The sequence below is a fragment of the Cololabis saira genome, chromosome 17 (genome assembly GCF_033807715.1).
Source record: "Cololabis saira isolate AMF1-May2022 chromosome 17, fColSai1.1, whole genome shotgun sequence".
In the NCBI taxonomy this organism is placed as follows: Eukaryota; Metazoa; Chordata; class Actinopteri; order Beloniformes; family Belonidae; genus Cololabis; species Cololabis saira.
The window spans coordinates 21,227,651-21,241,018 of NC_084603.1; the positions used below are offsets into that span (position 1 = coordinate 21,227,651).

A 13,368-nucleotide genomic window follows, 5' to 3' on the forward strand; every position below is an offset into this window, starting at 1 on the left:
CTACGCTCCAGCACGTTTGGAGGTGATTTTTAACAGTCCATCTGGACATTTTTATTTCTTATCTTTTTTTTTCTCAGAGCTTTTTACAAAACCTTTATTTATTAGAAGCAGTCTAACTAAAGGAAACCAGGTCACTGTGGGTCATTACAAGGAGATATTTCAGTCTTCCACTAATGAGTCTGCCAGCAAGTACAGAGACTTTACTGTTGCTGTTTCAAAGACATTAGATCCTTGAGGAAAACTGGAAAATATGATGTATATTTTACGGTGTCCCGTCAGTGCTTAGAGCACACTAAGTTCAAGCCCCATAGCGGCAGACCTCTTCCCTGCTGAATTGTACGATCCCAGACTAAAACTATGGACTCACTGTTTTATTTGGAAGGAAACCAAGAAATCACAGATATGACACTAAAATATTTCATGTAACAACTGAAGATTCTGCATTTATAAAAAAAAAAACGGAAACAGAAATGTTCTTTTCTTTTGTTTTTCCCAGATTAAGTCTAAGTAAAATGATGCAATCACTTCTAAAAGAAAACATCTACACGGGTGTGATCATGCACATTATCCTGCACTTGAAGGAGAAACTTTGCAGACATTTTAACGATCTGTTGCACCTGGCTGACTGACAGGAAACATGATCCCAACAAGAGGTGTCGGCTGAAACAATGGAAAGGATTATACAACTTCTTCATTACGCCAATTCAACACAGAGTTACAAAAGATGTTGTTCCCAGTCACCTGCGTCTACAACTTGGAGACAGGAAAACAGAATGGGAAAGTTGTAAAAGCAAAGATGGCATCATAATGTAAGGAAAGCACATTCAAGGCAATATGCCTTAGAAAATGAAGAAAAAAAAACAGCAGTCAGTGTTTGTGACTGGACTGAGGAAATCAGTTGAAGTAAATTGCATTTACATTCAGTAAAACCAAATGTAAACCATCCTTCACGCCTGAACAGAGTTGTCAGGATTATATTGCTTCTTCCTACAGAGCTTTCTAAGGAAAGCATCCTGCAGTATATATCCACTTAAGGGCATGGCTGAGTCTGGATCCCAATCTAATTAAAAGAAGTTATGATGGGAAGTAAAAAAAAAAAAAAAACTTACTGCTGCTAAGGTTTCATCACATCAGCTTTTGAGCGGTAAAGTTAGAACCTGATCAGTGAAATACAGTTGAAACCAGAAGCTTAAATACAACTGTGCAAAAAGATGCAGAACATGTTTTTGCCTCATTGTCTGAAGTTAAATCAGACTAAACCTCTCTTGTTTCTGATGGTCAGCATTACCAAAATTATTTCATTTTGCTAAATGCCACAATGTTTCTAAAGGAGTAATGGCTTTGTTCATGCTGACTGGCCATGTCAGTGCAGGACTGTGGATAATGACTTCTTACAGCTTCATTCAACATCTTCATAAGGTCTTTAGCTTTTGTTCTGGGGTTAATTTCGCACATTTTGGACCAAAACACGTTCACTCTGGGACACATAACCAATCTCCTTCCTGAGTGGTGTGACGGCTCGACCTTCCCATGATGTTTATATTTGCATATAATTGTTTGAACTTCAAACATCTGGAAATTGCACCCATGGATGAACCAGAATTGTGGAGCTCCACAATTCTCTCCCTGATTTTTTTTTTGGCTGATTTCTTTTGATTTTCCTATGATTTCAAACAAGGAAGCAGAGTGTTTGAGATGTGGCCTTAAAATACATTCCCAGGTGTGCCTTCAATTAACTCACATGTTGTCAGTTAACTTATCAGGAGCTTCCAAACCCATGACATCATCATCTGGGCTTCCCCACATTATTTACAAAATAGTCCTTTTTGTGTATGCAAACTTTTGACCTAAGTAATAAGTAATCTAAAATATACTAAGAAATTCTGTTTAGTCTTATTTAACATCAGACAGTGAGACAAAAAATGTTATGTGTCTTTGTGCACAGTGTGTGTAAACTTCTGGTTTCAACTGTATGCTGTTATTGATGAAGTGAAGTCCATGTTTCAAAGACTTTATAAAACTCAGAGAGGGTGCAACAATTTATTTTCCTTTTTTTTCAGTTATTCCATATTATTTTCTCATTATGTTTCCATTTTTCCCTCTACTTAACCTGGAAAAGAGACATTAATTACAAGTTTTAGTTTTTTATGTATTTTTTCAAAGCCAGAAATTTTCAGTAGTCAAAAATAGTTTTGTGTCATATTTGTGATTTACTGTCTGGTAGCTTGTTAGCTTGGTCCATGGAGTGATGGGATCATGCCATTTACTCAAAAAAGAGGTTAACTACTGTGGGTTATGGGCAGATAAGCGACAACTGTAATCGTAAAAGTGAAGCGACCAAAATCAAGATCTTGAAAAAAATCAGCATGTCAGCATTTCCTGTGGAAATGATGCTCGTACCCGGGACCCTTGAGCGGGCACCATTTACAGAGGCTATTATCCTTGTGCAGGCAGCGCAGGTTTGAGTGACAGCCTGTCACTCTTTCCTGCCTGTCTTCCCCTCTGTCTATAGCCCCTAGCGGCCTCTATCACCACAAAACTAAAAAAGAAACAAAAAATCATGCTCATAACCAAATGCATTGTGGCTCACAAAGATTTCCTCAATTCATGTCAAAGGAGGGAACTCTTTGGCCCTTTTGCGACAGTGGCCACATAACATTGTCGAAGAAACTGAAATAATTGCTAAACTGCCTCTGTTCCTCCTTGGACATGTACACAATCCCAATCACACAGCCAGTTTGCCCCTCCCTGTAACACCTTTAGCTTGCCTTGCTGTGCTGTGTGAAATGCACAGAGGCGGTATAACAGAACGTTTTGTTCCGACATTGTCCCGCATCTCTTCTGTCTGGGGAGAGGCAGTAATGGAGCTGTCCAGCGGCACAAGTGCTGTATGGCCATCTGGAAAGGTGGCACTTAACTCCGTGCAGAGAGCATCATGGATATTTTGCAAGAAAGCCTGCTGTCAGGATCAATCAACAAACCATCCAGCTTTCAGGTTGAGTCTCATGCAGAAATAGGTTTTGTTCCAGATCCTCAACTGGTCACTAGATGCTGCCACCAAAAGGGAGTCAATCTCCAAGCAGATCTCAGAGCAGCAATAAAGATATTTACATATTTATTTACAGCAAATTTACAACATTTTTACAAATCTTTTGGTCTCAATCACTTGATTTCACACCCATGACAACTCTGATTTTGTTTTTGTACCAAGCCAGGATAACTTATAGAAAGCATTTGCATTTCTGTCTAATATGATTGGTTGATTGATAGTCAGCTCAGCCAATGGGTAACTGTTCACAACCATAATCGTCATGCTGCTGAGCTCAGTGAAGCAACCATCCATATCAACCCAGCGTCGGCTAAACACGACTGTCATTTTAGATTTCACCGTCGAGTCAAGATGTTAAACGGTATATCCCGCTGTAAACATCTCACGGCAGCTCTGCAGATAGTTCGATGAGCTTCAGATGAAGGAGCTAGGAGCCTAAGCTAACTTTGATTGACATGCACTGGCCGTGTTCCCATCAGCTTCTCGAGCAACATGGCTGTGCCCCATATGAAGAAAAATGGGCTTCAAATCTGCAGATCAGAAATCAATAGGTCACATGACCTAATGTTTTATCAATGGTTTTATGCAGTCTATGATCAGGACCGACGTGTAGCCAACACATCTAGTTAAAAAGCAAGAATTCGCATTGGTCAGAGAGGCAGACTGGACCGGCTGTGTTACCACCTCTTTCCTTCCTTAGCAACCTACTAAAGCCAGCTTGGCATCTTCCTACCTGCAGTTACAGTAACAGAACAAAAATCCCAGCAATGACAGACATGCTAAAATCAGAACTGCTGTGTTCATCACACTGGAACAACCAAGTGGAAACATTGATTTATAATAGCATTTATTCTGCACTGACTGAACGACGTAGAGATGTCAGGGACTTCCTCCTGGCCGTGGATGAAAAACACAAAGAAAGGGATCCTCTTCTGACTCTGCGATGCCGAAATGCCTTTGAGACAAACACTAAGGAGGCAGTACTGCACCTTGATGGGATCTTTAAGAATCCACAGCTGAAGACACTTGTTTGTTGTGCCTCTGTCACTACCTTTCATATTTGCTCACACACAAAACGAGGCAGAATAACGTGCAAAAGTCCTGCCTTGAAAGCACTATGATCGAGGGACTTTTGATACTAGTGGGCACAGATGTTAGCGGTTGATTTTATGTGATGATGGTGGAGATGGGGGAGTTGTCAGGCGGATGACATCGGGGAGTTTAATTGCAGCTTCACACAAGACATAAAGGCAGAAAAGAGCAAGCTTTTCTCACAAGTTAATCCAATAGAAATAAATGGTGTAAAATATTTAAGTACTGGCAGTGAGTAGAATTATTGTTTTTGGTCAAGATCTAACACTAATGAGGACTAAGCAATGGAATAAACAATAGTTCGCAATAAATTATTAATCATCTTCCCATTGTCTTGAAAGGCTTTCATTCCTCGCCAGATATTTAGAATAAATTTGCAGAACGTTGTCCCTTTCCAGCTTCATTTCATCCAAGTTGTAAAAGAGTGGAGCATAAAACAAGGAGTGGCTCCCGCCACCGCAAATTTAATTTACAAAGTGGATGTGGAGGAGTGTAGAGAAGAAAAATACTAAACCATTAATATTAAAAAGTCAATTGTTGAGGAAAGGATTGCGTTCAGTTGGAAAACAGTGGATTCTTATTTCATCTCTATACTCAAAAATCTCAGAAAAATCTTTTCTTTTAGCATTACGCCACATACCTGTAGATAGTTTCTCAGCATGTTGATTCTTTTTGACTGGTTAGAAAAAACACGCCATGGTCAATATAATTTCAAGTTTTCGCATTAAACCTGAGGGGGATTTCTGCAGCTGTACAAGCCTCATTCCCATCTGAGTTTGTTTGTGTCTGTGAACCATTATTAAATAAATGTTGCTTTAAAACCTGATGACATGCACTTAAATAATCTTAAACTTTCATGGTTCGGGGAAAAAAAAACATTTGTTTATTCAATACTGGTTTATTGCCACATAATTTTAAGTGGTATGATTCTTATTTCATTTTAATGAGGACATCTGGAATATGCTCAAAACAATATGTAAACCAGAGTCTGAACTCAGTTGACTGTGGTCAAGATGGTCCAAGTTTTGAGTCAAACCGTATGAGTAATGAGGTCCCAGAGAGCGAACACTGTGCAACTTGTAGTACCTGTTTGTGTGGATAGACATTAATGTGGCATTTGATACATTCTTGTCCCATGTTAGCCCAGGAGTTTCCACTCATCCACTTCCTCTTGCACTTGGGGCACTTGTACTCTCCAAAGCATCTTTTTTTCCCCTGATAGGGTGTCAGTCCTTCACCCTTTGGTCTGGCCTAAGAAAGAAAACAAAAATCAAAACGATAAAAAGTGTGCACATGTGGTAATATCAGTCATATCTGCATTCTTGACCACATAGCTAATGCTTGGAATATTAATGCATAAAGTTTGTTTTCTTTTCAATGCAGAGGAAAACTTTGAAGCTGCATTATTGCACTCAGTTGGACAATGATGCTTGGTGGGCTGACAGCTGGGTGTTACCGTCCTTGTCGTGCTAAAATATTCAACTCCATCACAAGACAACTCCTGCAAATGGTTTTGGCTCATCGTGAGGTTTTGTAACTGAAGTTTACTTCCATAACAGCTGTGTTAAATTACTTCCCTGATTCTTGAGAGGGAGATGGTTGCAAACAGTCAGTCAGCCATGAAAAAGCACTAGCCCAAGGGCAATATTGTCAAGGGGAGCCGCCCCGATGACTTCATGTTTTCAGCTTTATTTGAGCAATGATGACATTTGGGGAAAAAAGTAACATTCTTCCCCCTAAAAGCATGTCAAAAACAAATACACTTCTGACATCATTAAAAGGATGGATCAATAGCTGTCCTCACTGCCAGGAGGGGGAAAAAAACATTCACTGATTTGTAAGTTTGCCTGAGCTTTTGTATATCTTTTTAAAAGCTTTTAAAAGAGGGGAAAAAATCATCCAAGAATTTGCATTTGCCTTGTGACGGCCATTATCGGACTGGAAATGGTAATTTAGGTAAACGAGGCCCTGCATAGGAGAAAGACGTTGTAAATGGACCACCAGGGAATTCTGGAAATGCTTTCTTGCACAGACGAAAATTAGACATGAAGGAAAGAAGCAATCTTAATGTACACTGTGCACGCAGCATATGGTAGTTCTCCACCAAGTCAGGAAATGCTCTGCCTTAAAAGTGAAATCATAAATGTCCATTCCTGACTCGCCTTTGGAGAATGTAGCATTTTTATAATCACTTTAACATTGGCTGCAGGTTTTTGGGGTGGATGTGGAGAGTATAGGGGTGATGAGAGTGAGAAGAGGTGGGGGTACAGTCTGCACCTCTGGACTTCCCTCACTGGGCTCCGGCCTAGGTATGAGTAATAGAAACTTAAATCAGCAGCATCTGGCACTTTCCAAACAGACGTCAGCACTTTGCATCAGCACCAGCTAGCCTGTGCTTCGATCCAGCCCCTCTACAGCATGACCTCAACCCCATTGTCAGCTTTGCATCTTCCACTGTGGAAAATCTGACTTCTGCTGGCCTACACCACACAAGATTTCACAAAGTGACAGTGCTGCCATGATTCAATCAATAGGCAATCTGTAAGACAATCAAATGACCATGTTTAGTTTGGATGCTCGGCTACGGATGGTCTGACCACCAAAGGGTCCGACTATAAACAGGCTGAATTTCTCACTCTTTAAAAAACAATATGCAGCAATTCCACAGTGTTGGGTAAAATCGTTTTGGCAGCTTTGAGTTACAAAGTAAATTGATCAAAACACTGGGAGTACTACCCTGGGGGTGGGGTCCGACTGTAACCCTCTCATTATTCATTGGGAAAGTTGAACACACAGATCATTTCCCATCACAGCTGCTCGCTCGGATGTAAGAAATCTTCCTGCAGCCAGAACCCAGCGGGACAGAAACAGCACTCCTCCACCTCATGACCATTCCAGTCTCGCTCCACGCTGATTTCAGGCTCTGGCCTTGGCCTTTTCGCTGCACATCACACTCCGTCTTCAGCTGAGTACTTTCAGATGAGCTGAAAGTCCAAGTGCAAAGTATCTGAGTGGGATTTTACAAAAAATATCTAAACATTACCGTAAAAGTCGACACAAAGTACTTGGAACGTAACAGGAACGCGTATAAAAACTACTAGATTTTATTCCCCGGTTCTGTTTTCTTATCATGCTCAGAAGCTTTTCTTTGACTTTCATCCATGAACGTGTCCCTTAGAGGAACGTAGATGAGTGTATGATTTCCACATTGTCAACAAATGCGTGAGAAAGCAACAAAAAGCAGTTTCCCAAAAACAGAAAGAATTTGGATATTTCTCCTTCTACATTGCTTAAAAAAGTAAAGTCTGGAGGAATTTCAGCTCATAAAGGAGAAGTGGGACACCTGTTACCTCCAATCCCGCCGTCATTCATTAATGGCTGATTTAATCACATATTCGGGGGATTACCAATGTTCAACCTGCTCTGAACGTCCACTAATGCCACTAAAACTTTACAGAGGAAAAAAAAAGCTTTGTGTTGATCTTGTGTCAGAGGTGACGTTGATGTCTTTGGACTCGTAGGAATCTGGGATGGACTGTCATGCAGGGAGAGCATGTCATTTGGTCAAAAGAATTGGTACTCCAGATCTTTTTTGGATGAAGTAGCTGAAAAGATGCAAAGGACCATCCAAATTTTTATCAGCGACAAATCCAACAGGCCAGGATCGGGGATGATACAGGGTTTTATCAGTGCCCTTGACAAAGGTAATTTATACTCCTTAATGCAGAAAAGGTGACATATACTGCTTTCAAAACAGTGAGAGAACTGTCCATATATCTTTAAGTAACACGATGCAACACTACGCAAAAGTGCTCAACTGACCTGCATGCAGCCCTGACTTATTCTCAGTAGAGAACGAGTAGAACCCACTGTTTCATGTCTTAATATGTGTTTCCATGAAGAACGGGACAAAAAAACAACTGAAGCACTTCTTTTCTTGGTATTCTCAGTGCAAGAATGCCTTTAACGTGTTGTGAGAAGGAATGACCACATTGTAAAGTAGTTAAAGCTTTAGGCCACTGTCCAAACCTTTTTGGTATGTGTTGCAGGCCTGAAATGCAACAACTGGTGTTTACTAACTGGTCAAATGAACTATATACTGTATATTAACATGAAAACACAAGGTTTCATGTTGATTGCATAATCAAAAAAATCTGATTTTGTGGAGGAACTGCATAAATCTGAATAATTTGCCTTATTTTGCCATTTCAGAGAAAGTGACATGGAACAACGATAAAATTTGATCACATTCCACTTCTTAAAGTTTTGTGCAATCTTGAACTTCAACTGACAGATTTAGAGACGAAATCCGGATGGAGATAACAGAAAAAGCAGTAACTGAGCAAATTTCCTATCTACTAAAATGTATCACTTCACATATGAAAACCATGTGCAAAATCATTTTTCAGGACTGCAAACGGCCACAGAGCGTATTTGGACATTTGGAGTCATAAATCTGAGTATTGCGGTCAGCTGTTGTCAGACCATTGCGACACACCGCCGCTCATGGAGGTCTTAGATAAAGAGTTTCGGTTCTGCAGTCACGACTTCCACGGGCACAATCCTCAGCACTGAGCGTTCCAGTGGACTCCTAAACACACGGGAAACAATGCCACAATAACACCCGCACTGTTGTGCCATCACTGATTTAGATTTAGAGAAGCATTACAAAAAAACAAAACACACAGCAGCTAATGGCGCTAATGGAGCCAGCATCAGGGTTTCAAGGCGCATCATTCCCTTTATTCTGATGCGGTTCATCACAAATCAGCCGGGAAAAAAATGGAGTGGCAGAGTAAATATTTAAGTTGGGCTTGATTTTCAGAAAAATAACCTTTTTAGAACAATATTTACAATTTCTTCTCATCACTATAATGACTAATTTGGTGGAACTGCGTCATCACACCAAGCAGCACTCTTGAGAGGAGCCGGTTAGGGAGGATGTGTTTTGTTTTTCTTCGGTCTCTGCAAATAAAATCACTCAAGCTTAACGGGAAACCTAAATGGAAAGATCTCAGCAATTTAAAGAGTTTTAGTTGTTCAGTGGTAAGAATCCGCCGATGGTGTCTGTGTGATTCGTTTTTTTTTTTTGCTTTGACAATATTTAGCTTTTAAATCCCAAGTCTTGAGCCCTGTGTCCTTGAAAAAAAACACACATCCTCCTTTGTTGCTCATCCCGACAGGGACTCATCTTATCACACACAAATATATACTCACTTCTGGGTAAGTAAACAGTTAAATGAAGCATGAGCACACATGTGACATACAAACATTCGCAGAGGCAGCATCTCCAAAACATGGCCACACACAGGCACAAGTGAATGCAGCTTTCTTTCCCCTTTTGTCCCATTTAAAACCCAGACAAACACATACACACAGAACAAATTCCACATCTACAAGTTTTCATGCACTCCTGAGACACAACTGGAAAGTCTCAGTGCACGGTTTCCGGGATTACTCCCACTCAGCGTTGCACCCTACTAAAAGTCATTCTCTGGGTTGTTTCGCAGGATTACTGAGCTCAAACGCTGCATTAAATATAATAAACAGAGCTGAAGAAGAGACTGTGAGACAAAAAATGGAGACAAGCGGACACAAAATGTGAAGGAAATGATGTAAATACGGGGACAAAGGGGGTCTGAAAGCCCGCCAGTCGCGAGCGGGGGCTCCACCACCCACACAAACTAACGGGAAAAAGGAAGAAGAAGAAGAAAAGTGGACAGATACCACAAGCCCGAGTCAGTTGTGGAGAGACCATCCACTCAGCCCCTCGCATGAGAGTCGAGAAACGGAAGAAGGAACTGAGAGAAAGGAGGAGGAGGAGAAAATCTAAATCCAAAGCAGATGGCCTCCATAGGGGCAGAGCGCTGAGATCCGTCATAAAATAACCGTTCTGCTTTTAATCAGGCCTTACATTTCAGAGACAGAGGAAGAGAGAGGAGGTGGGGGATAAAACAGTGTTAACAAACCACTGAAGCTCCGACCACAGCCACACAGGACTGGACTCATTATCAAGTGGAGTCTTTGTTTTTTTTTTTGTGAGGGGGCGAGTAAGGGAAGTTTAATGTGAAAAGATATGTGTGAGCATATTCCAGTCTAGACAACACCCAGGTAATACTGCAACATTGATTGGAAGGTATGCAGAGCAGGCATTTGACCCTGAAATTACAGTTGAGATTTTATTTAGCCACAAAAGCCATATTGAAATGCCTGCTTTGGTGTAAATCTTATAAAGGCTTGTATTACTGACCGCTGGAAGAATGTGGTCTAGACCGCTGTCTGAGGCCCAAAGGTGATGCTGCATTTGTGTTGATCTCACATTCCAGGCTGAGAGGAATGACCAGTGGACAGACACCAGACTGCGCAGACACTTGCCCAAAGAGTGAACCCTTAATCCTTTGTCTCCAGCAACAGGATGTTCCTCCCAGGCCAGACCTGAGAAGACCACCACTATCAAGGTTGCAGATACTGTATAAGATTTCACACTTGTACAACATGGAGAAGACATCCATGTTGGCCAGTGTGGACTCCATTTTTACCCACAGTGAGACCAAAATATAGATAACGCTGGAGTAAACTTGTATTTATATGCAAATGGTACATGTCAGTTAGCAGCATTTACGGGTCGGGGCCCGTACACACTAAACTGAAAATTTGCTGTCGGAAATGATGGGGAACATCCATCTTCTTTGACTTCTCAGCGTTAAATACTCCCATCAGTTTTTTCCAATTCCCAGCTGTTTTTCAACCGATTCAACATGTTGTCATGGCAGAGCAAGTTGCCAGATAGCAAATTCTGATGCACAAATATCCAAAGCCTGATTTTTAGCAAGCGTGCAAGGTCTTCGTGGTTGTTTTGTCTTCATAAGTTCGATCAGAAATCATCTAATCTGTTTGATAAAAGTAATGCTCCCCTACATGTTTGCTCAGTCACCATCAGAGACAATGTCCATCTTCACTCAGGCCATGAGTATTTAAAAAAAAAAATTTTATTCGTCCTTTCCCTTTTCCACTGTGGATTTGTGATTATGGTCCCATTCGGGGTATTACCCAGTACAGAGGATGCTATGGCGTAGTTTCAGCTGAAATCATTAACTTTATCAATACTGCGGTTCAAATACACCAAAACATTTTCTAAAGAGAAACGATTCTTCTGCAGAAAGCACAATAGAAGAGTAGTAAACTCATTGAAGCACAGGACAACAACACCAAGGCTGTTTCAGTTGAGAACTAAAGTTTATGTGAGACTTTGGAGTGATTTAATATAAATATTTACACACTATAAAGTAACATGTCTCTGGTACTGTGTTGGCCACTTAAAAGACGAGCCTTGGGTTGTTTGTTAGACGTTAGAGGAAAAAGCAAGAATGTTTTTTCCAGATCATTTGAAGCAAATAGTTTTCGCAAAACTATTCTCACTTTAGGGCAAGTTTGACTTTGGTTGACCACATTAAAGCAATTCAAAACATCAAAAACACACATTCTTGCACTCATGTACTGAATTATAATGTATTATCTGGTGGTCCTGCATGAGAGCCAGAAAAATAAATAATCTAAAACAAAAAAAAAAGGAAAGCAAACATTTTAGGGTTGACTTCTCTCCCGGTAAAACCACCTCTAACCGTGTTGTCTGACATCACGGCGACGAAGGAAAAAGATCTGAAAATGCCTGTTGGCCCAAACGGGGCTAACCAGGGCATGCAGATGGCCACGGCTTCAAGGCTCTCACAAGAATGACACTGTCACCACCTCAGCTGTGCCCCACCGCACACAGAACAGGCTTCTTTTTTTTTCTTCTTTTTATTGGCTGTTTCCGCCGCTGGGGTAAACAGCTACAACTTCATGCCAGAACCTCAGCCAGGTGCATTATGGGGGACTATTTATCAATCCCACCATGCACGACAAGCTCTAAATACAGCCACTGTTTTTGGTGCATCCCTCTCTTTTCCCCTGCAACCTTTCTCACCTCCCTCCCTCTGCTCTGCTCCTTTGCTGGTGCAGCTGTCTCTTTCTAATGCCTGTAAGGAAAAGTGGCCGAGGCTGCGAGTGACGAGAGGAGCAGGTGTGCCGTTTAAGTGATACATTTGCCGTCACAAAAGCACAATGCACCTCTGTTTGTGAAAACAATCTTGCCTGAATCGGGGGTGGGGGGTGCAGGGGAGACGTACAATCTACCGGGGCTGCCATGGAAAAACAAACTGAGGGAAATTACAGAGAGCAAAATACGACTTTGCTTTGCAATCAGCAGCAGTATAAAGGTTTGGCCGGTGCTTCTGTAAAAGAAAAACAAAAAAAAAAGCATGCAATGAAATTACTTAGTAAAGCAAATATGTTAATGAAAGTCGTGTGAAATGAATCCAAGTCTTAATTTTGTGACTGTTAATTACACTGTTGACCTGCGACATCATGTCTTGTCCCTGTAACGCGGGGGGACAGTCGCAGCATGAGGCACACTGAACATCCCATTCAAATTAAAAATTCTAAATCATTCGTCAAAAAACTCTCTCAGCCTTTGGAAACAGTTGCAGAGTCATTATAACACAAAGCTGTGCTTTTCAAGCCTCCAAGATAGAGCTGCCTTAATCCCAGTTTGCTGGCGAAGCCTCCGAACTGCTGGACCTCTCCCCGGCGCTCCGCGGAGCTCCAATCACCAGCTAGCATCTGGAAACCATCAGTGTAAACAAAGGCGCAGCGGAGGCGCTCGGGCCCCGCTCTGCCTCTCCGCGTCCCCCAGGACATCACTCAGAGAGGAGCACAGGAACGCCAGAGTGGCCCCGGACCCGTGTGTATTGCATTTCCATGCAGTCGTACGCGTGAACAAGTGTGCCTGCGCGCATATCTGCGTCTGCTCTTGTGTCCTCCTCTCAGGATACGTATTTGCCTTGGCCGCAGTTCAGAAAGACGTAAATTAACAGATAAAACGAATGGGGTTCAGTCCACAATGTTGGCTTTGAATCTTTCTGAGCTTTTGTTTGGTTTGCTCATTAAGTGTAGTATGTCTGATAAGGCTTGTAATTGCTTTAATGTGGTTTCAGTTAGCGTGCTACCCTTGGCGGTCTGATGAACGCTGCAGGGCCGGAGAGGCCGAAACATGGACGTGCTTTGAACCTGAGAACTCCTTCGTGATATATCAGAAAAAGATCAAAGCATCAATCATGTCCGATTCTTAGCAAAGACAAGGAAATATTTCCTGAGCTTTTTCACAGTGGTGTTTCAGTAACCTCTTA

The 13,368-nt window shown here is 41.5% G+C and overlaps 2 protein-coding genes across 2 annotated transcripts in view; one reads left to right on the forward strand and one right to left on the reverse strand.

Moving 5' to 3' along the window:
- ppifa (peptidylprolyl isomerase Fa) overlaps nt 1-13,368 on the forward strand; it is a 49,520-nt gene that overhangs the window by 10,996 nt on the left and 25,156 nt on the right. The window lies entirely within an intron of this gene.
- Nucleotides 1-13,368, reverse strand: part of zcchc24 (zinc finger, CCHC domain containing 24) — a 39,491-nt gene that overhangs the window by 5,434 nt on the left and 20,689 nt on the right. The window contains exon 3 of the mRNA XM_061744700.1: nt 5,228-5,392. Coding sequence (XP_061600684.1) covers nt 5,228-5,392 — 165 coding nt within the window. The remainder of the gene's footprint in view (nt 1-5,227; nt 5,393-13,368) is intronic.